This window comes from Chiloscyllium punctatum, chromosome 44, assembly GCF_047496795.1.
Source record: "Chiloscyllium punctatum isolate Juve2018m chromosome 44, sChiPun1.3, whole genome shotgun sequence".
NCBI lineage: Eukaryota > Metazoa > Chordata > Chondrichthyes > Orectolobiformes > Hemiscylliidae > Chiloscyllium > Chiloscyllium punctatum.
The window spans coordinates 42,777,474-42,798,447 of NC_092782.1; the positions used below are offsets into that span (position 1 = coordinate 42,777,474).

A 20,974-nucleotide genomic window follows, 5' to 3' on the forward strand; every position below is an offset into this window, starting at 1 on the left:
AATAGGTGATATTATAGATGTTTGCCTTACCCTTCATGATCTTACAAAGGTCCTTTCCCTAGGTTTGGGGGCACAGGTGAGTTCAAAACCAGGGGGCATAATTTTAAGGCTCAGGAGAAAGGCTTAAAAGGTACCCAAGGGGCAACATTTTCACAGGATGGTTCATATGTAGAATGCACTGCCAAAGTGAAAGATGCAGGTGCAGTTGCCACATTTGAAGTAATTCAACAGATACACAATTGGGGTGAGTTTTAGAGGGATATGGACTAAAAGCTGGTAAATGGAACTAATTTGTGTGGCATAGATAAGTTAAAAGGATCTGTTTCCGTTCTGAGGGACTATTACTGTAGGTTCTCTCAATAATGATTGAAAGTGTGAACTAACATCAGCTGGATTCCACACATTGTACGATTAGACATCTCAGGAACAGGAACATACTAATATTTACAGTGCTCCACTGTAAGATACAGTGAATGCTAAATTGGAGAATTTAACATAATCGGATCTGCAACAGACATTCTAACTCCAGAAATCGGAGATGGTTCTCAAATGGTAAAATGTGACCATAATGGAGGTGACGCTTTGCGGTCCATCCCACAACCAAATAAAGCACCATTTTCTCACATTAACTTCCATAGCTTTCTTCAAAAACTTAAAACTGAGAACACAGGATCACAATAGTGAAATGCCTCATTTTATTTACAAGTCAAGAATCAAGTCAGGTAAAATTAATGATCATAAACATGGTCTTCAATAAATAGATCCATTACAAATATTTCGCAAATAGCAGCCTGATACACTGAGGGATAAACATTTTGATTCTTATCCAGTGATTATTTCTGAATGGAATGATATGCTCTTCACTCAGCTCCAGCCTTTTGGTTCCTCCTAAAAACTGATGCCCCCACGCATCCTGTCCAAGAGTGAAATCAGTGCCTTAGTCTCAGCCAACAATAAATGTAACTGTACCATGCATTATCTTTTGATTCTGTAAGTGTATAATTTATAGCAGCCTTCATACCCAACTGATGCTTTTTACCCTACTCTTCACTCACTCGGGAAGCTGACATCACAAAATTACTTCCTATATCAGACATTGCTGACATGAGCATTTGGAGAAACATTGTTTTACTACAATGCAATTTCTCATTCTTGAGGCAGTCATGTGAATGGAGAGGTTGTGACTAATAGAGAAGCTGTGGGTGTTAAGATGGTGAATGTGCTCCAATAGAGGAAAAAAAGACAATGTCCCAATGGTAAGGGGTGAATAACCGAAGAACAGAGTTTTATGGCAATTGCTCAAGGAATTGAGAGGTAACACTTTTTGAAATCGATTAGATTGCCTAGTGTGGAAACAGGTCCTTTGACGCAACAAGTCCACACCAACCCTCCAAAGAGTCACCCATCTAGATCCACTTCCCTTTGACTAATGCACCCAATATTGTCAAGTTAACGTGGCCAATTCACCCAGCCTGCATGTGTTTGGATTGTGGGAGGAAATTGGAACACCTGGAGGAAACCCCACGCAGACAGAGAGGGAGGGGGGGGGGGGGGGGGGGGGGGAAGAGGAGAAGAAAGAGAAATGTGCAAACTCCAGTTGCCCAAGGTTGGAATCGAATCCAGGTCCCTGGTGCTGGGAGGCAACAGTGCTCACCACTGAGCCACCCCTTTTTCCCCAAAAGAGCACTAGTCAAGATTGGCCATTTACATCTGGGAAACAGATTTAATAGCCTTCAATGAAATTGAAAGAAAATTTAAGGATATGGGGAAAATGCAGACAAAAGGGCCATCTGAAGAGTTCTATGGAAAGTTTGTTGACCGCTGCTACATATCTTGAATGTAACTAGTTTGTTCTAAACTAGAATAAATTAGCTGGTAAATGTTGCTGAAACAATTCACTAATGGAAAATGTGTGTGTGTTAAATTGGTATTAGAACATAGAAACATATACCTACTCCCAAAAATAAGCACAAAGATTTCGGAGTAAGTCAACAGGGCAAATGGAATAGGAATAAAGTTCAACAAATCGTATCAAAGGGAATCAGGAGAGGAATATACTGTAAGAAGTGAGAAAGGTATTGATGGGGAGAAACTACGCAGGAATAATTCTGGCCTTGCCAGTAATTTGTATATCGTGATCAAATTTTAAAAAAAGGTAAAGAATGACAACTTTGCTCCAATATCAGTAAATGGAAATATACCCATATCACTCACTTCATTTATTCACTGAACTAAGTTAGCCCATCAAACTGAGTCAAACCATAAATTTACCCCCGCAGTGAATAGCAGAGCAGGCTCAGTGGGTTGAATGACCAACTTCTGCTCTCACATCTTAGTTCATTAGATCATAAGAATGTAAGTCCAGTTATTTTACCAATGCCAACATGTTCTGTAAGAGTTACTATTAGCTTTTAGTTCAAGCATTCACCTCCCCTTTACCCTCCCAAGCACTAATAGACATCCTTCATTTGTTAGCCCAGACAAATGTCAGTGGAGTACTTGGTCTGAACTTCTCTTAACTTGCATTTCCTGCAGAACAGGCCTGCAGACAGTAGCCTATTTCCACTGTTTGTATACACTAAGGAAAAAATTCAACTTACCCTGATAAATATCCACAGAACACAGGCCTTTCAACAAAGATCATCCTAGCTTGTACAGTCTGTTAGCACAATGACTTGACATATGAGCTACCGGCAGTCTAAAGAATGTTCATTAATCTCAACACTTGATTAGACAGTGAATTATAGGTCAGTCTGTGACACAGTCAAAACATGGATACATGTTAAATGGTCAGGAAGCAATACTGCGATTGTAAACACATAGTAATATTTTTAAAAGAAAAAAACAAACATCTTAAAATCAAGTAAAAGGTTTGAGTGTTATTCCCATCTGGAGTTACGCAAATATTCTTTTCTGTTCAAAGTAGGCTTCCAGTCTGTAAAGGGCATAATCCTGGAAACACACAAAGAGATTTCATTTCAACACCTCACATTACAGAGTGTACAAACACAATGAGAGCAAGTGGTGAACTGTACTTAGTTGGTCCACTATACATCGGCATGTTTGTAATACTAAACCATATTGTGGGGGAGTAACTGCTCTTCATTTAGGAAAAAAAATGTTCCCCAGTATCGCACTAGAACATTACAGCCTTCATTCTCAGTCTATTCAAAGATAGGTATCTCAGCTGGATTAGAAATTGGCTTCAGTCATCCATTAGACAGTGAACATTCAGATAGGGTAGATGAAACTTCCTCCATAGGATCCAGTGAGCCCTGCTGGAAATTATTCATCGCATGCACACAGTAAAGGAGGATGAACAATATTCACTTGGTATCAAAGACCAGTGCACCCTCACCAGGACAGCAGGATACTGGGGAAATAGTTCCAGACTAGTTTAAAACTCGAAATTCAAGACTCGTAATTACTTGACTGCACTCCTCTCAAAGGAATTAACAGTAAGGGAAGATCCGAGATGGGGTTTGACTGTGGAGACACTGTAGGGAGAAATGGACTATGTTCTTTGACTATTAATCTTGTGGGACAGTAACAGCTAGAAAATTAGGACAGAAAGCTTCAACCCATCTCCCAGACTCCACTGCCATCTTAGGGCCAAACGAAAGATGCATTTGTCAGTGAACATCGAAAGCAAACTTGAAACATTGTTTCGTAGCATACATGGCAACAGCACACGCAGTCTAACTGACTCAGCAAAGCCCTCTTCACTGTCATGAGGATTTGTACCAAACGTGGGCGGGCTGTTGCACAGAGTAGTGAGCCAACAATGACAACCATTCTCACAATCAGTTGCCAGACAATTATGTAGACAGTCCACCATAGGAAACTTCTTATGTTGGCAAATCAGACTCACCAAAAAAAGTGGTACAATATTAAACAGTCAGGAAGGAACTAGCATACCTCGAGACAAGTTGTTCCAGTACAGCTACTGCATAGGCATCTACCAGAAAGGTAGAAATTACCCAGACTCACTATCCATAAGTAGGCAAATCCATTCTAACCAACCATTTCATCACTGCTCAATCAGCAAAGTGCTGGAAAGTGTTGTCAACAGTGCTGTCAAACAGCACACAATGTTAAACTCAGCTTCTTCTTGGACAACTCCAGGGTCAGCTCCCAATCTCATTCCAACCTGGGTGCAAACGGTCAGTTGAAATCCAGAGATGAATCAAGACAATAAGCCCTTAACAGCAAGGCAACATTTGCGAATAAGGAACCAAGGCATATTTGCAAAATTTAAGGCAACAGAGATTGAGCAAAAATTGACAAGTGGCATATCTAGCAAAAGATTGTTAGTTGTGGCTATTTGTCACCTCAGCACAATTATCTTCAACTTCTTCAATTACCTTCCCATCATCAGTGAAAAGCAAGATATTCACAGATGACTGCACAATCTTCAGTACTATCTGCAGCTCCTCAGAAACTGAAGTGTATGCCATACGGAACAAAACTTTACATTGTAACTGAGGAGTTTATTCCACTTAAATGACAAAATTAACTACCTATTGGCACTGAATGTCATTACCAGCAAATCGCCCATCTTCAGACATTTAATGTACAAGCCACAAATCCTGTGACAAAAAAAAGTTGATCAGAGGATGGGTATCGTGCAGAGTAACTCACTTCCTAACTCACTAAAGCATCACCATGTGCAACTTGTTCGAAAGTGTGCAGTTTCAAACACAAACTTGACATCAGATAGGACTTCACTGACATCTGTATTCTTCAACAGTATACAGTGGCTTCTGTGCACACTATACAAAACACAGCAGCAATTCATGAAGGCTTCTTTTACAGCACTATTTCAACCCATAACTTCTACAATCTAAAAGAATAAAGCCTGAGGTATACGGGAACAACGACTTGCTAATTTATTCAAATCCACATATGAAAGTACATCGTTGTTTCATGTGCACTGGATCCAAACCCTGGAACTCCTTACTGAGCAACATTTTGGGCATACCACAGATTGTAGCAGGTCAAGAATTCTCACCAGCATCTTGTCACAGGCAATAGGGATGGGAAATCAACAGTTTGATAGTAAAGTCTACACCCCATCAACAAACTTAAAACACACAAGTTGGGTACAACAGCAAATTCAGGAGAACAATAAAATCTGAAGGAGAGGCAACTCACCAGATAACCAAATTCAATAGTGGAAATCTTCGCCTGTAAAATAGCCCAGAGTGCCCATAGGTAATGAGAGGCAAGGGCATACCTTCAAAAGCAAAATCTCAGTTAGTCTATTTGAGCAATACAAGGATGAGTGAAGAAACAGGTGGTGGGATAGGACTGAATAGAATGAGCCCAGAAATACAATAAGTAATGTGATTGTGGAAAGAGATGGGAGAAGCAACGAGAATGATAAGAAAAAATAGGAAAAACTATTCCTCATTTCAGTTCAGTGAAATTAAAGTAGGAAGTTTCTGCAGGCAATACTTGACCCATGGATATCTCTGACTCGTGTGCGCACATTGTTACACCTCACTGGAGTACTCTACTAGAAATCAAGCCCTATCATTCCTAGAGTTGTACAAAAGCTAAAGACTTTTAGCAAGTATACAAGAGTTCTCCAATATGCCCCCAACTTTCAGACAAAGCTTGACAAAACATGGATCAGGAGTTTCTGGATGTAACAAGAATGACTATTTATTACACACACCTTTTGGTTCCACTTCATCTGCAAACTAATCTATTACTACTGGAACAAGCAGATGTTCAAACAGTACTCAAGTGTCAGCTAGCTTATTTTTCAGTGCAAACTTTCAACTATCCTTCATTTTTAAATCATTTCTTAACCCAATTCAGTCCATAATCAAAAATTCCCAAAAATGAAAATACTGTCTTTACATTATCTTTTTGCCCCTCTACTTCACTTTCATTCTCTAAGACATACCACTATACTTATTGCTTTGACCAAGCTATCAGTTAACTTTGCCTTGTGGCTGTCATCTAATTCTTGTAGTGTTCCTGTGAAATGCCCTGGGACATTTTATAACATTCATTGCACTACACAAAAATTGCTGTGGTTGTGAAATATCCTCAGCTTTCTGGTGACAGGAGAAGGAACATTTCAGTGTAGGCACTTGAATCACCACACCTGTGGCAGTGAAATGAGTTTTCAATTGTTTGCTAAATTGCTGGAGTAGAAAAAGGTGGGTCATGGGCCTTCTCCTACATCATACACTTATGGTTTGGACAGCACTAAATATCAAAAGAATGAGTAAACTCACTATTTTATACTCAATGTGAGTTAGTCCAAACACAGCATGTCTCAATTACCCTTGTGTGTAATCCTTCCACCACCCCAAATAGCAGTATATCTATGTCTCAATGCAGGGCCACAAATGCCATTTTGCAACCAGTTAGTCATAGTTTTGCGCTATGGAATTGATGCCGACCAGTAAACTGGCACCCAGGCTCAGCAAAAATCTTTAACTTCCCAGAGCAAGTTACCATTTGTACCTACCTTGTGGTAAATGTCCAGTGTCCAACCTTCAGGTTTCTAACAGTTAAACTTTGCTTACTGTCTATATTCTTTTATTCCCAACTCATGTTACTAGCCAACCACTCAAACCAAAATCAACATATACCTGTTAATCTCAATGATCATCTCCTCTTCAATCTTTGTTTGGTCGTCGTGAATAGAGTCTCCCTTATTGCCAGTATATTCAGATAGGTAGTGGCGGATAAAGTGAAGCTGTGGAGAAAACAGTAAGTACAGTGAAAGCTTTATAGAATCTTTTACAAAATCTCTTGAAAGAAAAGCATTTCTCCTAGTATTTGAGCCACTGATTCCCAAACAATTGCATTATTTAAAAAAACAATCCAGTTATCAATCACATTTAACACTATTTTGTAAGGCACAAGACACCTTAAGGTTACGAAAAGATCCATATAAATGCAAGATTTTTCTTTGAGCTGGAAGATCAAAGAGTGAAGAGTAACAAAGAGGAATCACATTGATCTGACTGCACCATAATATTTTCCCAAATGAACAGGTCATTTACAGTAAGAGTCCACTGAGCGAATCACACTCCATCCGTTCAGTTCAACCAGAGTAATGGGTCCTCGGCAGAGCACAAAAAGAACTAAGTCTACAGCTAAACCAGTGTCAGTAAGTAGGTGGAAAAAGGAGGAAGATCAGAAACAGTAACAATTGTAAATTCACTAGCTCAGGGAACTAAGGAGTATTCCTGCAGCAAGCTTGCTTCAAGTTGCTTCCCTATCATGGTAAGTTGTTGCTGAGAGGTCTCAAGATGTTGAGTGAATGGGTGAACATTCAGAGATTATGATCCACACTGGTATCAATGAATGACAAAGGTCAAAAGATGAATGAAGTTTTGCAGCAGATTTTCAGGAGCGAGGAAAGAAATTAACTATCTTAGAGGTCCGACTTATCTCCAAATTGTTCCCAGTGCCATACAATAGTAAACACAGAAATAAGAGAATAGTGTAGTGAATGCATGAGTGGGGTGGGGAAAGCTTAGCTCCTCAGGAGAAATGGGATGGTTAGAACTTGAACAATGCCAGAACCAATAATATCTTGGGTAGTGTTGAAAGTGTTGCTGGAGAAGATTAAATGAATAGGAACGAAAGTCTGGTCATATGCTGGGAATGGATGAGAGAGAGGAAAAAAAAAGGGAGGAGAAAGAAATATGTTAAACTCCATTTACAGAGCAGCCATTTGTGCATGTCTGTATTCTAGGCTGGCAGCTGTGGAAAAGATCATGGTTGACAAATTGTAACATGCACAGATAATCATTCATGGTTGATACATTAAATCATGCCTAGGAATAAGAATGGTGCTTGTATCAAAGTTTTCAATTAGTCAGTGAGTTGGAGTCAATTAGTCAAAGGCAGAGGGGTGAAAGGTTGGCTCTGGGCTTGTCAGTTATGTGGAAGCAGGTTCCATTCAGAAAAGGGTGATGTTGTAGCAGGCTCCAAGCAGCTCAACTTCTGGGAGCCAGTAAGTTCAGTTAACTTTCAGTGTCAGAATTCAGCACAACCTTCCAAATGGGGAGGGAGTTACCAGTGTTGCACAGGGTACCTTCTCAAAGTCAGGGCTGTGTCCCAGAAAATTGAAGCTATATGAAAACGTGAAGCATTGATTCCCACAGAAATCAATGTTAAAACAGGAGTCAGTATCCATAAAGCCCTCTCGAGCAGAGCAAATAATTAAACCATTAAACCTTTACCCTCAAAGTTGAAATGCAGCATGACCGGTGGGCAAGGCTATGGTCTACTTTTGTCACTAGACAAACCCAGAAAATGTTTAGGGGATTGGGCTCAAATCCCACTATTAAAGATGGCAGAATTTTAAAAAATCTGACATGATTAAATACCTTGAAATGGTTATTGTGGTGAATACTTACCTGGCTCAGAGGTGTTCTTTAGGGAAGTAACCTGCTGAATCTAATGTAACTAACTATGAAGGCAATAGTGAATGCAGTAAAGTCTTCACAGGGACGAAGTACCCATCTTCATATTGAGAACACCCTCCACTGTGTTAGTGATGCGAGGAACAGGGAGAGAGCAGAGCCGACCGTGGCTGCAGGGGTGGTGCAGGAGAGTGGGTTTTGGATTCTTGAATAATTGGAGCTCTTTCTGGGGAAGGTGGGAGCTGTACAAAGATGATGGTCTTCACGTGAACCAGAGGGGTACCAATACCCTGGAGAGGAAATTTGCTAATGCTCTTCAGGGGGGTTAAACTAATGTAGCGGGGGATGGGAACCTGAATTGTAGTTCCAGTGCACAGGAGATTAAGGGTAGTGAGGTGAGCGATAGGTTTACAAAGTAACGAAAGGACACCAGCAAAACGTTTTGAAATGGTATACTTCAATGCCAGGAGCATCTGGGACAAGGTGGGTGCACTTGCAGATGGGGTTGGTACCCTGGCTATTGCGTGTGCGTGTTGTTAATCACTGGTAGTAATACAGCAGCTGAGAGAATGTTTGAGGACTCAGTTTGGGCAGAGGGTAGAAACAGGAAAGGAGAGGTTGATCTGTTGGGAGTTTTCGATCAGTCTCCAAATTGCTCTAGGGATGTAGAGGAAAGGATAGCAAAGATGATGAGGGAGTGCAACAGGGTTGTTATGGGGGGACTTTAGCCTCCCCAATACTGACTGGGAATACTATAAGTTCAAGTAGTTTAGAGGGGTCAGTTTTTGTTCAATACTGGGGCATGAACCCGGCCAGGTGTTAGATTTGGAGGTAGTGAGCACTTTGGCAATAGTGACCACAATTCTGCTAAGTTTACAGTAGCAATGGGCAGGAATAGGTATATACTGCAGGGAAAGAAGTATAACTGGGGGAAAGACAATTATGATGCGTTTAGGCAAGATTCAGGACAGACAAAGAAACTGGAGGGGATAGACACACTAGAAAGTGGAGCTTATTCAAGGAACAGCTAATGCAGGTCCTTGATAGGTACATATCAATCAGGCAGGGAGGTAGTTGTCAACAGCGGGGGTGCACAGTCTGCTCAAGAAGTTGAAGCTCGTCAAGAGGAAGGCAGTAGTATGTGAGAATGAGGCATTAAGGCTCAGTTAAAGGGCTTCAGAGTTATAAGTTAGCCAGAGAAGATCTAAAGGGAAGGCTAAGAGGAGCCAGGAGTGGACATAAGTTGTTGGCGGATAGCATCAAGGAAAACCCTAAGGCCTTCGATAGGGCAGTGTTTGTGACAACACAGATCAGACCACGAGATTAAACTGGATTGAGGTTGACAAAGAGGAGAAGGTTTTCACAATTTTGTAAGATCTGAAAATAGATAAGACCCATGGGGTCAGATGAGATTTATCCTGATTCTCTGGGATGCCAGGGAGGAGAGTGCAAAGCCTTTGGCTTCAATCTTTGTCATTGTCGACAGAAGTAGTGCCAGAAGACTAGAGGATAGCAAACGTTGTTCCTTGTTTAACAAGGGGAGTCGGGACAACCCTGGTAATTATAGGCCAGTGAGCCTTACTTCGGTTGTGGCTAAGGTATTGGAAAAGGTTATAAGAGATAGGATTTATAATCATCTGGAAAGGAATAATTTGATTAGAGATAGTCAACACTTTTAAGAACAGGTCGTGCCTATCTAACAATAACCTAGAGTTCTTTGAAAAGGTGACAAAACAAGTGGATGAAGGTAAAGCAGTTTACGTGGTGTATATGGACTTCATATTTTGTGCAACAGCCTACCACGTGGAACCTTATCAACCATCTTACTGGTGTTTTGGGATTGATGATAATTTAGCAGTTTGGATCAGAAATTGGCTAGCCAAAAGACCAGAGGGTGGTGGTTGATGGGAAATGTTCACCTTGGAGCTCAGCTACCAGTGGCGTGCTGCTAGGATTTGTTTTGGGGCCACTGCTGTTTGTCATTTTCATACATGATCTGGATGTGGATGTAGAAGGATGGGTTAGTAAATATGCAGATGACACGAAGGTAAGCAAGAGTTGTGGATAATGCCAAAGGATGTTGTGGGTGAGAGGGACATAGATAAGGTGCAGAGCTGGGCTGAGAAGTGGCAAATGGGAGTTTAATGTGAAAAAGTGGGAGGTAGCTCACTTCGCAAGTACCAACAGGAATGCAGAGTACTGGCTAATGGTAAAATTCTTGGCAGGGTAGAAGAGATCTGTGTCCTGGTGCATAAATCCCTGAAAGTTGCCACCCAGGTTAATAGGGTTGTTAAGGCGGCATATGGTGTGTTGACATTTATGGTGTGGGGATGGAGTTTCAGATCCACAAGGTCATGCTTCAGCTGTACAAGACACTGGTAAGGCCGCACCTGGAGTACTGCATAAAGTTCTGGTCACTGCATTATAGGAACGAAGTGGATGCTTTGGAAAGGGTTCAGAGGAAATTTACTTGCATGTTGCCTGATATAGAAGGAAGGTCTTACATGGAAAGGCTGTGGGAAAGGAGGCTGTTTTCGCTGCAGAGAAGGTTGAGAGGTGACTCAGAGATAACCAGATAATAGGATTGACAGCAAGAGCCTTTTCCTCAGATAGTGAAGGAAAACACAAGGGGACAGCTTTAAATCGAGGGGGATAGATTAGGGGTAGCTTTTTCACTCAGTAGTAGTGGCATGGAATGGTTTGCCTGCAACAGTAGTAGACTCGTCAATATTAAGGGCACTTAAATGGGCACTGGAACATATGCATAATAATGGAATTCTAGGTTAGATGGACAGAGTTTCATAGGTCAGCACAACATTGAGGGCCAAAGGGCCTGTACTGTGCTGTAACATTTTATGCTGTGGGGCACTACCACAACGTTGACTAGGATAGACTTCAAACAAATCTAGTAACTCAAGACTGGGCATCCATGAGCCAATTTGGTCATCAGTATTAGTAAACCTTCTAAAGGTGGAGCCATGGACCTGCTGATCACTGGGCTTCAGGTCACTTGCTGCTGTATATTGGGAGGTCCATGACACCAGTTTTTCTGCTGCCACCTTCAGGGACTGTTTGAGTCACTTCATGGTGGAGCTGTGCATCTTGGCTGGATGCAGGGCCTTGGCTTTTCAACCCTAACTTTTTTCCAGTGGGCTACCAGTCACAGCTAGGCTCACCAGCATTTCATCCCTCCCTCCCTGTAGTGGTCAGGGCTGCAGGAATACAGTAAAGGCTACAGATGTGACAACATTCCAGCAATAGGACTGCAGACATGCTCCAGAATCAACCACACCGCCAGCCAGCCAGTTTCATTTACAAGAACCGACTGTGGGAAGCTGAACTCTGCAGGTCATTGGAAGATGAGAAAGTCTGAACTGGCATCATCTATGGAAGGAAAGCAGAGTCAACATTTCATGTCCAGTTATTAAGAGGGTAGGTGGACTTGAAACTTGAATTTCCCCAGTAATTTCTGTTTTTGCTTCAAAGTTAGACATTTCTGATGGCAGCACACACAATACAATAGGAGGGAAGAAATAATAAATGGGTATCTTTGAAAATACAAAATCAAACCACCGAACCAGATCAAATATATCCCAGACTGTTTAAGGAAGGAAACAAGCTCTAATCATTTTCCAGTCATCTCTGGTTAGAAGTATGGCACTGAACAATCGCTTTCCCCTCAGTTACAAACTAGTCACCCTAACCTCTACGGGAATTCTGAAAATTTCTGAAGGCATCGTAAACCATCTTTAAAAAGGTGCAAATTAATCAAGGAAAATTAGTGTTTGTTTTTGAGGAATGACCATACTAGATTAACTAGAGACAAATTATGATCTGCCTTGTTACTTTCTTTGGCAAAGCTTCTGGCAAAGGTTTTGACAAGATTTGAAATGGCAACCATGTCAATCACAAATTAAAGAAAAATTGACAAGTTAGTCAAAAACTGAGTGACAGGAAACTAAGGTTAATTGTCAACAGTGGCTCTATGATTGAAAGGCTGTTTACATTAAAGTTATTCAAATGTCTTGGTTTTTTGGAGCAAAACAATTTAGACTTAAAATGTAGGATTTGTACTAACACAAAACAGAATGCAGGAAGCTATCAATGGAGTGTTTTGGTTCAAGGAAAAAGCAAGTGTCAATTGCATTTAAAATACAGTGTTAAAGATGTTCAGAGATGTGATGTGTATGGTGGGCCAGCAAACCAAGCAAGGGGATACAAAGTTAAAGGTAGGACACTGACATGTAGAACTGGGAGTTTTTATTCACAGATGCCTGAAGATAACAGGACAAGTGGATAAGGAGCTTAAGGCATATTTTTTTCATTATTAGCTGAGGCACTGAACAAGTGCAGACAGATGACAATGCTAGAAATCTTTAGCACAATAGCTAGGCCAGAGCTAGCGTATTGCAAACAGTTGCCCTCACCATATTAACAAAACAAAAATTGCATGGTTCTACACAAAGAATTTTAGCCAAACAAAAAACAAAGCGAAGATAGACTAGGATTGGGTTGGTTTCTTTAGAACTGGAGTGGCTGCTGGAGACTTGACAAGATTTGTAAAATGCTAAGGAGGCTAGGTAGATTAGATAGGAACAACCACTTTCCCAAATCAGGGAGATCACTAACTAGAGGCACAATTGTTTAAAAAAAAATTCGTAGAAATCTTAGAGGGGGATAAGCAAGAAACTGCGAAGATGGCAGAGGCAGAAAAGCTAATCGCATTTAAAAAGCACTTGGATATGCTCAAGGTGCTGTAACCTACATGACGAAGGAGAGCTGGAAGGCTCATATCACCTAACAGACAATTGTCAATTGACATCCTTCTACAAGAAATTTGCATGAATCTCAGATTCAAGGATCCAACTGTCTTCAGCATTTTATCAGAAAGCAATGATGGAACAGTTCCAATACTCAAATATACATAGAGGACTCAGATGTGGTAATGTTCAGGATTGAGATGACAGGATACTCCTGGCACACACAGGCACAGGTCCTCATTTCAACTACACTCTACAAACTCTAGTTCTCTACCTGTTGCTGTCGATTGGGGTATTTCTCCATACTGGCTTTGAAGAATGGCCACTGATCATAAGTGTAGTCGTACATCCACTCACAAAAGTGGTTTCCAATATCGAAACCCCTGCAAACAAGAATAAGATTTAGTAAAACCAGCTGCCCACTCATCCAAGGCACCAACTATAACTCCAAAAGACAGACTTCACATGTCCTCATCCCTTCCCCTCCTTCCCAGGTCCAACCCTTCCATGACATGTCCTAGCCAACATCAACTGTTAAAAGGTGATTTTGGGTGTGATCGTAAGGGTAGCATTGGTTGTGTAACCCTCTGATACCAGGAGTAGTCCGCTCATATCCTCTGGGAGACTGGCTCGACATAACATGTCAAAGTGTACTGGAGATTGCAAGTACTCATTTTTGCAGTATTTTAGCTTACACTTAATCCTCAGATCTGTAGGGCCTCTGGACTTGCCCAAGCAGAAAAAGTGCACTATAAACTCTGCATTAACAAGTAACAACTCAAACAGCTCGCACTGAAATTTGACATGGTGTCAGATCCTAACAAGGACCAGGTATTTAACTTCAAAAGCAGCATAACCCCAGAGACTGTCATTACCTGTAGTTATAACTGCTGTACTCAAAATCAATCAGCATCAGTTGCTCAGTGGATGAGGGGTCTCTGTCTGCCAAAAGCAGAATGTTACCTGAAAAAGAGGAGCTCATCAACACCAGAGGAAGGAAAGATTCAAGCCAACATAATGAAGACCTCATGCTCGAAATATCAACTCTCCCGCACCTCATACTGCCTGACCGGCTGTGATTTCCCAGCACCATATTTTGACTGATTTCCAGCATCTGCAGTCCTCACTTTCTCCAAGGGAGGAAGGGGGTGAGTGCTGAAACAGGGGCCAGGAGAGAATAGCTGCAAATCCTCAAAGGCAGGAAACGGCAGCAGAGCCAGGAAGTGGACCAACAGGTGAATATCTCTGCATTTGTCAAATATTGCGTGTCACTCCAATGGAGAATGGCAGCTACATAGAGATCAATGGGAGCTCTGTTGAATGTGAAATTGATGATCCAGCAGAGACATTGCAACTCCCTGTGTCTAGAGAACAATTAAAATATTTCAGGTAATTCACTAGCATCACTGATCTCAATTACTCCAAAGCTGAATGACAAGGTTATGATACTAGCAGAATGCTTTCTTGTCATTTCCTGTCAATGAGCTCTGCCAGAAGGTCAGAGGTTCCAGCCAATATGAAACATCCTCTGCACATCTGCTGGGAAGGCCCAAGAAGTGGTTGATCATGCTGCTCATGGCTCAATCTTTTTAACTGGCATTTAAGTTACTTCAACTGTCATCCCACCACCTTTGGAGGGATGGCTTCAAAGCAAATGCACTCAGCATTTTCGATATTTAAACATTATTGAATTTTCTGCACTAGCTACAGGCATGTGCAACAATGACAGGTGATAGAACTGCTAAAAAGAGAATGAAATGACACATGCATCTGTTGCAGAGTAAACCTTTGCAAAACCCAACTTTAAATAAAACTGTTAATCACTTCCTTTCTTCCTCTGCATTTGAATACAGCATTAAAAGATGCAATGCAATTCACAAAACAGAAAGACATAGGACAAGAGACAGACCATCCTCAGGATTTCTCAACCTAACAGCCCGTGAAGAAATCCAGATGGTGAAACTGCAACCTGGATTCCACCTTTGTTGCCTGATAATGTAGGATTATAGTTAGGGCTCAAGAAATATTTGATACCTCCACATATTCATATCTTTATTGTATATTGAATCACTGTTAGGCATTTGACATGGTTGCTCATGAGACTGGTTAGCAAGGTTAGATCACAGAATACAGGGAAAACTCACCATCTGGATACAGAACTGGTTTGAAGGTAGAAGACAGGAGTACAGTGGAGGGTTGCTTTTCAGACTGGAAGCCTGTGACCTGCAGTGTACCATAAGAATCAGTGCTGGGTCCACTGCTTTTTGTCACATGTATGATATGGATGTGAACAGAAGAGACAGGATCAGTATGTTTGCAGATAATACCAAAAATGGAGGTATAGTGGACAGTGAAGCAGGTTACCTCAAAGTACAATGGGATCGCGATCATAATGGGCCAATGGGCAGATGGAGTTTAATTTAGATACATGAGGTGCTGCATTTTGGAAAGGCAAATCAGGGCAGGACTTGATGGTGAGATCCTGGGGAGTGCTGCTGAACAAAGATCTTGGAGTACAGGTTCATAGTTCCTGGAAAGTGCAGTCCCAGGTAGACAGGGTCATGAAGTAGTCATTTGTTTTGCTTGCTTTTAATGGTCAGAGTATAGGAGTTGGTAAATCATGCTGCAGTTAGTACAGGACACTGGTTAGGCCAATTTTGGAATACAGCATACAATTCTGGTCTCCCTCCTATAGGGAAGATGTCATGAAACTTTAAAGAGTTCAGAAAAGCTTTAGTTCAGAATTGCCAGGCTAGAGCTATGGTAAGAGGCCAAATAGGCAGGGAATATTATACCAAGAGTATTGAAGGCTGTAGGGCAACATTATAGGTCTGTAAAATAATGAGGGGTGAACAGGATGAATAGACAAGGTATTTTCCCTAAGGGTAGGGGCATCCAAAATTGGAGGGCATGGTGTAAGGTATGGGGAAAGATTTAAAATGGACTTAAGGGGCAGGTTTTTCCATGCACCACCCTCTGAGTATATGGAATAAGCTGCCAGAGGAAGTGGTAGAGGCTGGTATAATACCTGAAAGACATCTGGATGGGTATATGAATAGAAGGGTTCAGAGAGATATGGGCCAAATACTGGTAAATGGAACTACATTTATTTAGGACATTTGGTCGGCATGGATGATCTGGACAGAAGGGTATATTTCCATGCTCTATGACTACTAACTGTGCAACAATAATTTTTGTTTATTTAAAACTTTGCCTTTATACTTGTACATCCCTGCAAACTCATGTTTCGATTACTTTTAAAGTTATTTCAGTTCATACCCAGATCATAAGAAATTTGGCATCTGTTGTAGGATCATAAACTAATTTCTTTGGCTTGCATTCTCATCTAAAATCTCAAGGCCATGTCCGAGCTCTCAGACCTTTGATCAATGGTAGCCACCTTCTACTAGTTCAGTAGCGTTGAGTAACTTCCCTCATTAATACAGACAGCTTGTGGATGCTTCACAGCTCTCCAGACAGTGGCCACAGAAATCTGCTCCTTGTCTCTGCTGGTTAAAACAAAGGCCTTGGGCTTGTTTCCTACACAGTTCTTTCTTACCTTCCTGGACATCATTGTGACAAAAAACTACAGGTGACCAAGTGGCTTCTAGCAGTGACCTGAAAAAAAAAGAGAAAACACCAAACTGGTAATGTATGCAGATCCACTGGGTTTAAAAGTACATAACAGTAAAATAAGAAACCCGAGGTATTTCACAACTAAAAGAATGTACTTTCTTCCTTTTCCAACACAAACTAAAGCTTGTCAACTAACTGGGAACTTCCAAGCTGTTACAGTAGTTGTGGGTATGTTTGTGGAGCTGGAAGGTTGATGCGCAGACATTTCGTCCCCCGTCTAGGTGACATCTTTAGTGCTATGGAATCTCCTTTAAAGCCTCACAGGAAGCTCCAAAGCACTGAAGCTGTCACCTAGACAGTGACAAACGTCTAAACATCAACCTCCCGGCTCTGTGAACATACCCACAACTATATAGCAATTGGTACCTGAGCTACAAATGTTTGCACAAACCTTGAACTTTGAAGACGAACTTGTACATCTTGAACATGTAAAAGATACATATCAAATCTCATCTAAAGTATTACATAGTTCTGGACATGACACGATAGGATGGATGCGAATGAATTGGAAAGTGCACATAAGCTACTTACAAGACTGGTTCTAGCTATGAGAAACTTGGGAGTATAAGAATAGAATGAAGTTGGGAGCTCTCAGAAAAAGGTAAGGAGATCTGAATAGGTTTTAAAATTGAGTGGGCTCTATAGTGTACTGAGTCGGAGATGCCAGCGTTGGACTGGGGAGTACAATTTTAAAAAGCAGCGCTCCGAAAGCCAGTGCTTCCAAATAAACCTCTATAGAGTAGATAGGGAGAAACTGTTCCATTTATGAAAGGAACAAGAACAAGAAAGAATGGACGCAATGCAATTTTGAAAAGTAGTGAGGCTGATACACAAACTTTTTTTCTTCACTCAGCAAGTAACTTGGCCTGGAATGCACCACCTGAAAACAGTTGGGGCAGGTTCAATTGAGGGCAATGGGCCATTACTTGGATAAAGATACTGTGTATGGGAATGGGAATAAGGCAGGAGACTTGCACTAGGTAATGCTCATTTCAGAAGCCAGTGCAAACATGAGTCTGATAGCCTCCTTCTACACTAAGACTTGTGATTTTGCAACTGTCCAGTGGCAAGTGGTGACTCACTAGCGATTATTTTCTTACCTTAAGTTTGCTAATTCTGCTGGCAGGTTGAAACTTTTCAGCTTGTTGAACTTTTTCACATGCGTCTCTCTGGTGAAAGTCAGCCCCATTATCTGTTTGAGATACCTTCAGCATGGAGGCAAGATATCCTTCATTAAAAACACATCTAAATCAGATATTAAGAGCAATGGAGCACTCTTGATTGGATGCTGGTGTTGTGTGTGGTATCATTTAGCCATTACTTAATCAGCAGAAGTAATGTTTAAAATTAAAGCTTTTCAAATAAGAAAAAATGTTCACAGGACTAATAGTGCTTAAAGATAAAAATACAGCTGCTCTGGCATGAAGAAAAGGTTAAAAAACAAACAGCAATTAGCCATGGCCAGTTGGGTATTCAGCTAGAATATTTAGACTACAGGCTAGGATGGGCAGTCTCCCACTTGGATAACAATTTCATGGTAGCACACAGGACTATCTGAAGTGGAGGGAAGTCAGAGTCAGGATATCAAATTGCACACTGCGGGTGTAACTGCGTTCAAAACAATTGTCATACCGAGGACCATTAGAGAGAGGACAGGATAGGGAAACGCAATCTGGTCACAATTCAGCTCTGCATTTCAGAACCATTAAGCAGCAATTTATGTGGCAAATTTTGATTGGATGGCTCGTGTCTTTTTGAAAATATGCCCAATGTCCATCATGTCCGACAAATAAAAAAACACACTTCCTGAAAGAGTTGCCACAAAGAAGCAAATTTATAGCAACTAACAGACTACTTGGGGAGTCCCACTGAAGTTAACCAGACACATTTGGAAAGGAATCTGCAACTATTTTGACAATGCCATTTGAATGTTGTGATCTCTCATATTTTCAAAATCAGCTGATTGCACCTCATTGCAGAAAGGACCAGGTACTGAGTAAACTAAGATAGTGCTGAGTTAAGATGGTCATGAGAAGGAAAGTTACAAAAGAAAACTCAAAGGAATATCTTTGGTAGGGGAGGGGACCAATCACTTGCTATTTCGACTTGCAAGTGACAGGCACAAAGTTTGAATTTGTAATAGAAGAGAAAAGGAGGAATATTTCACATGAACTTGAAATTATGGGATCAATGCTCTGAAAGGTATTACATAAACTTGAGAGAAAATCTTAAGGATGTGGGAACTGTTGTAAAATGAACATCAAGAACAGTCCTAGTGTGGAATTAGTACCAGTCCTGACTGGCTGTATGGCCTCCCCTTCTTAAAGAAAAGATTAATCAGGTTAGACAATCCCAGTGGGCCACTGTAACAAAAACTCAGTCAATGGAAGTTTACAGAACTAGCATGTAAAATTTATCAAAAACAAATCAAAATATCGTTACCCTGGTGTTGATGCACCCTGGCCCATGGCAGTAGCCATCAGATCTTGGCCTCTCCTTCTATGCTGTGATTCTGTTCACGATTAACATGGCTCTTAATGAAGAGAAAAACAACTTGTCCCATAGTGACCATGTCAAGAATCACGGCCCTTCAGACAAGCAGATTTCTGCTGTCTGCAATGAAGACAAAGCCACAGTTCAACATTTGCTACAAATCAGTAGCGCTTGATCCAAATTTCAGTGTAGATAACAGCTGTGGCAGTGTTCGCAGAATTCTTGCCTCAAGTGGAATTGTGGCACAAGACCCCTCCAGTACAGCAGAGATTCTGGGTTGTCCTTGCAGTGCAATACCGCACAGACACTTGTGTGATGGATCCCTTTGATCAAAGACTGACCAGTACGTGGGGAGATGGGCAGTAGTGAGTTAGGAAGAAGCAAAAAGAACATCACAGGAATACAACTATACTTTTGGAGTAGAATCTCAAAGACATACACCTGCAAGAGGGGTGGGGTGCCATGCAGGGTGGAGATGGGGTGCAAGCAAACATCACCTCAGTCCTTCATTTTGAAGATCAACTAAAATGGCTGTTAGAAGTCTCTAAACCAGAGATGAGTACAGCAGAGTGTTGGGTAGGGAAGAGGTGAAAGTGAGATTTCCATCAGACAAGATAGTAAGTGGATCTACATTCAGAACACCTCGAACACATTTAAACAAAGTCACCCTGGATTAATCCACCCAGATAGTGTGGACACTGTTTGGATACCCTAAATGCATAGCTTAACCTCTTGGTGAAAGAAAAATCAGATTAACTTGGGCAGTTCAGTAGCCCAAACTAAAATCTGTTCTAGCCCCGTCTCAGATTCTCTCTACTGTACCTGTCCATTGTTTCAAACAGCCACTTTGGTTCTTTGTTGAAGGGCATGACCATTCCATGGAATCGAGACATCTTCACAGCAATCTCTGCGGAAAAATCCGGAAATGCCAACTCTTCAGTCAGCAGCCGACGGCTCTGGTCACAGACATTTGGAGGAAGATGCTAGTTAAATATCTGCAGCCTTTTAACATGTCCTTAATGGAGCTCTCTTCCACATTTCTACACTTGGATATTCCCTGGGATGGAGTATATATTTTGGCTGGGATTGGGTGCAAGAGGGATAGGAATGCAAATTTGACTTGAGTTTGTTAGACAGCCATAGAATCAGAGCTGTACAGCATGGGAATGGATGCTTTGGTCTGACTCATCCAGTTTAAGATCAGTTAGCTAGGTGAATTAATCAAGTATCACATCAATCTGGCCACAACTGCATTGCAATCAAAAAAACAAAATTTGTTTCTACATCAGGGCTAAGGTAGCTACAGGGAATCTGAGATACCCTTACTTCAAAGCACTATCCAATAATCAAATAGCAAACAAGCATGGATGCCGATTAAGGGGTAATGGGGATGACAAGACTATTCCTGTCACAATCAAGTTACAAGTTGTGGTCACTAACCCAATCAACCTGATCAGAATACCAGGTGGTAGTATGATCAATTGATTTGTGGCTCAGTAACAGTTCCATGCTTTCAGAATAAGATCAGAAAATGTGATAGCGAGTGGCAGGACATGGGTGGAGGATAGCTAAGATGAACAAGTAATTATGTTGTCACAAACTAAAGTGTGGGAGAAATCTCAGATTGCAATAATAGTGCCTCTAACAACAAAGTGACACCAGTTATGCAAAAAATTAATCTGGATG

The 20,974-nt window shown here is 41.2% G+C and overlaps 1 protein-coding gene across 1 annotated transcript in view; it reads right to left on the minus strand.

Moving 5' to 3' along the window:
* Window positions 1-672: 672 nt before the first annotated feature.
* The window catches only part of chkb (choline kinase beta), a 33,519-nt gene continuing 13,217 nt past the window's right edge, over window positions 673-20,974 (minus strand). The window contains exons 4-11 of the mRNA XM_072562763.1: window positions 20,111-20,244; window positions 17,896-18,000; window positions 16,719-16,777; window positions 14,035-14,122; window positions 13,434-13,542; window positions 6,612-6,718; window positions 5,155-5,236; window positions 673-2,952 (exon numbers count right to left, since the gene is read on the minus strand). Of these exons, the coding sequence (XP_072418864.1) occupies window positions 2,896-2,952; window positions 5,155-5,236; window positions 6,612-6,718; window positions 13,434-13,542; window positions 14,035-14,122; window positions 16,719-16,777; window positions 17,896-18,000; window positions 20,111-20,244 (741 nt within the window). The 3' untranslated portion in view covers window positions 673-2,895. The remainder of the gene's footprint in view (window positions 2,953-5,154; window positions 5,237-6,611; window positions 6,719-13,433; window positions 13,543-14,034; window positions 14,123-16,718; window positions 16,778-17,895; window positions 18,001-20,110; window positions 20,245-20,974) is intronic.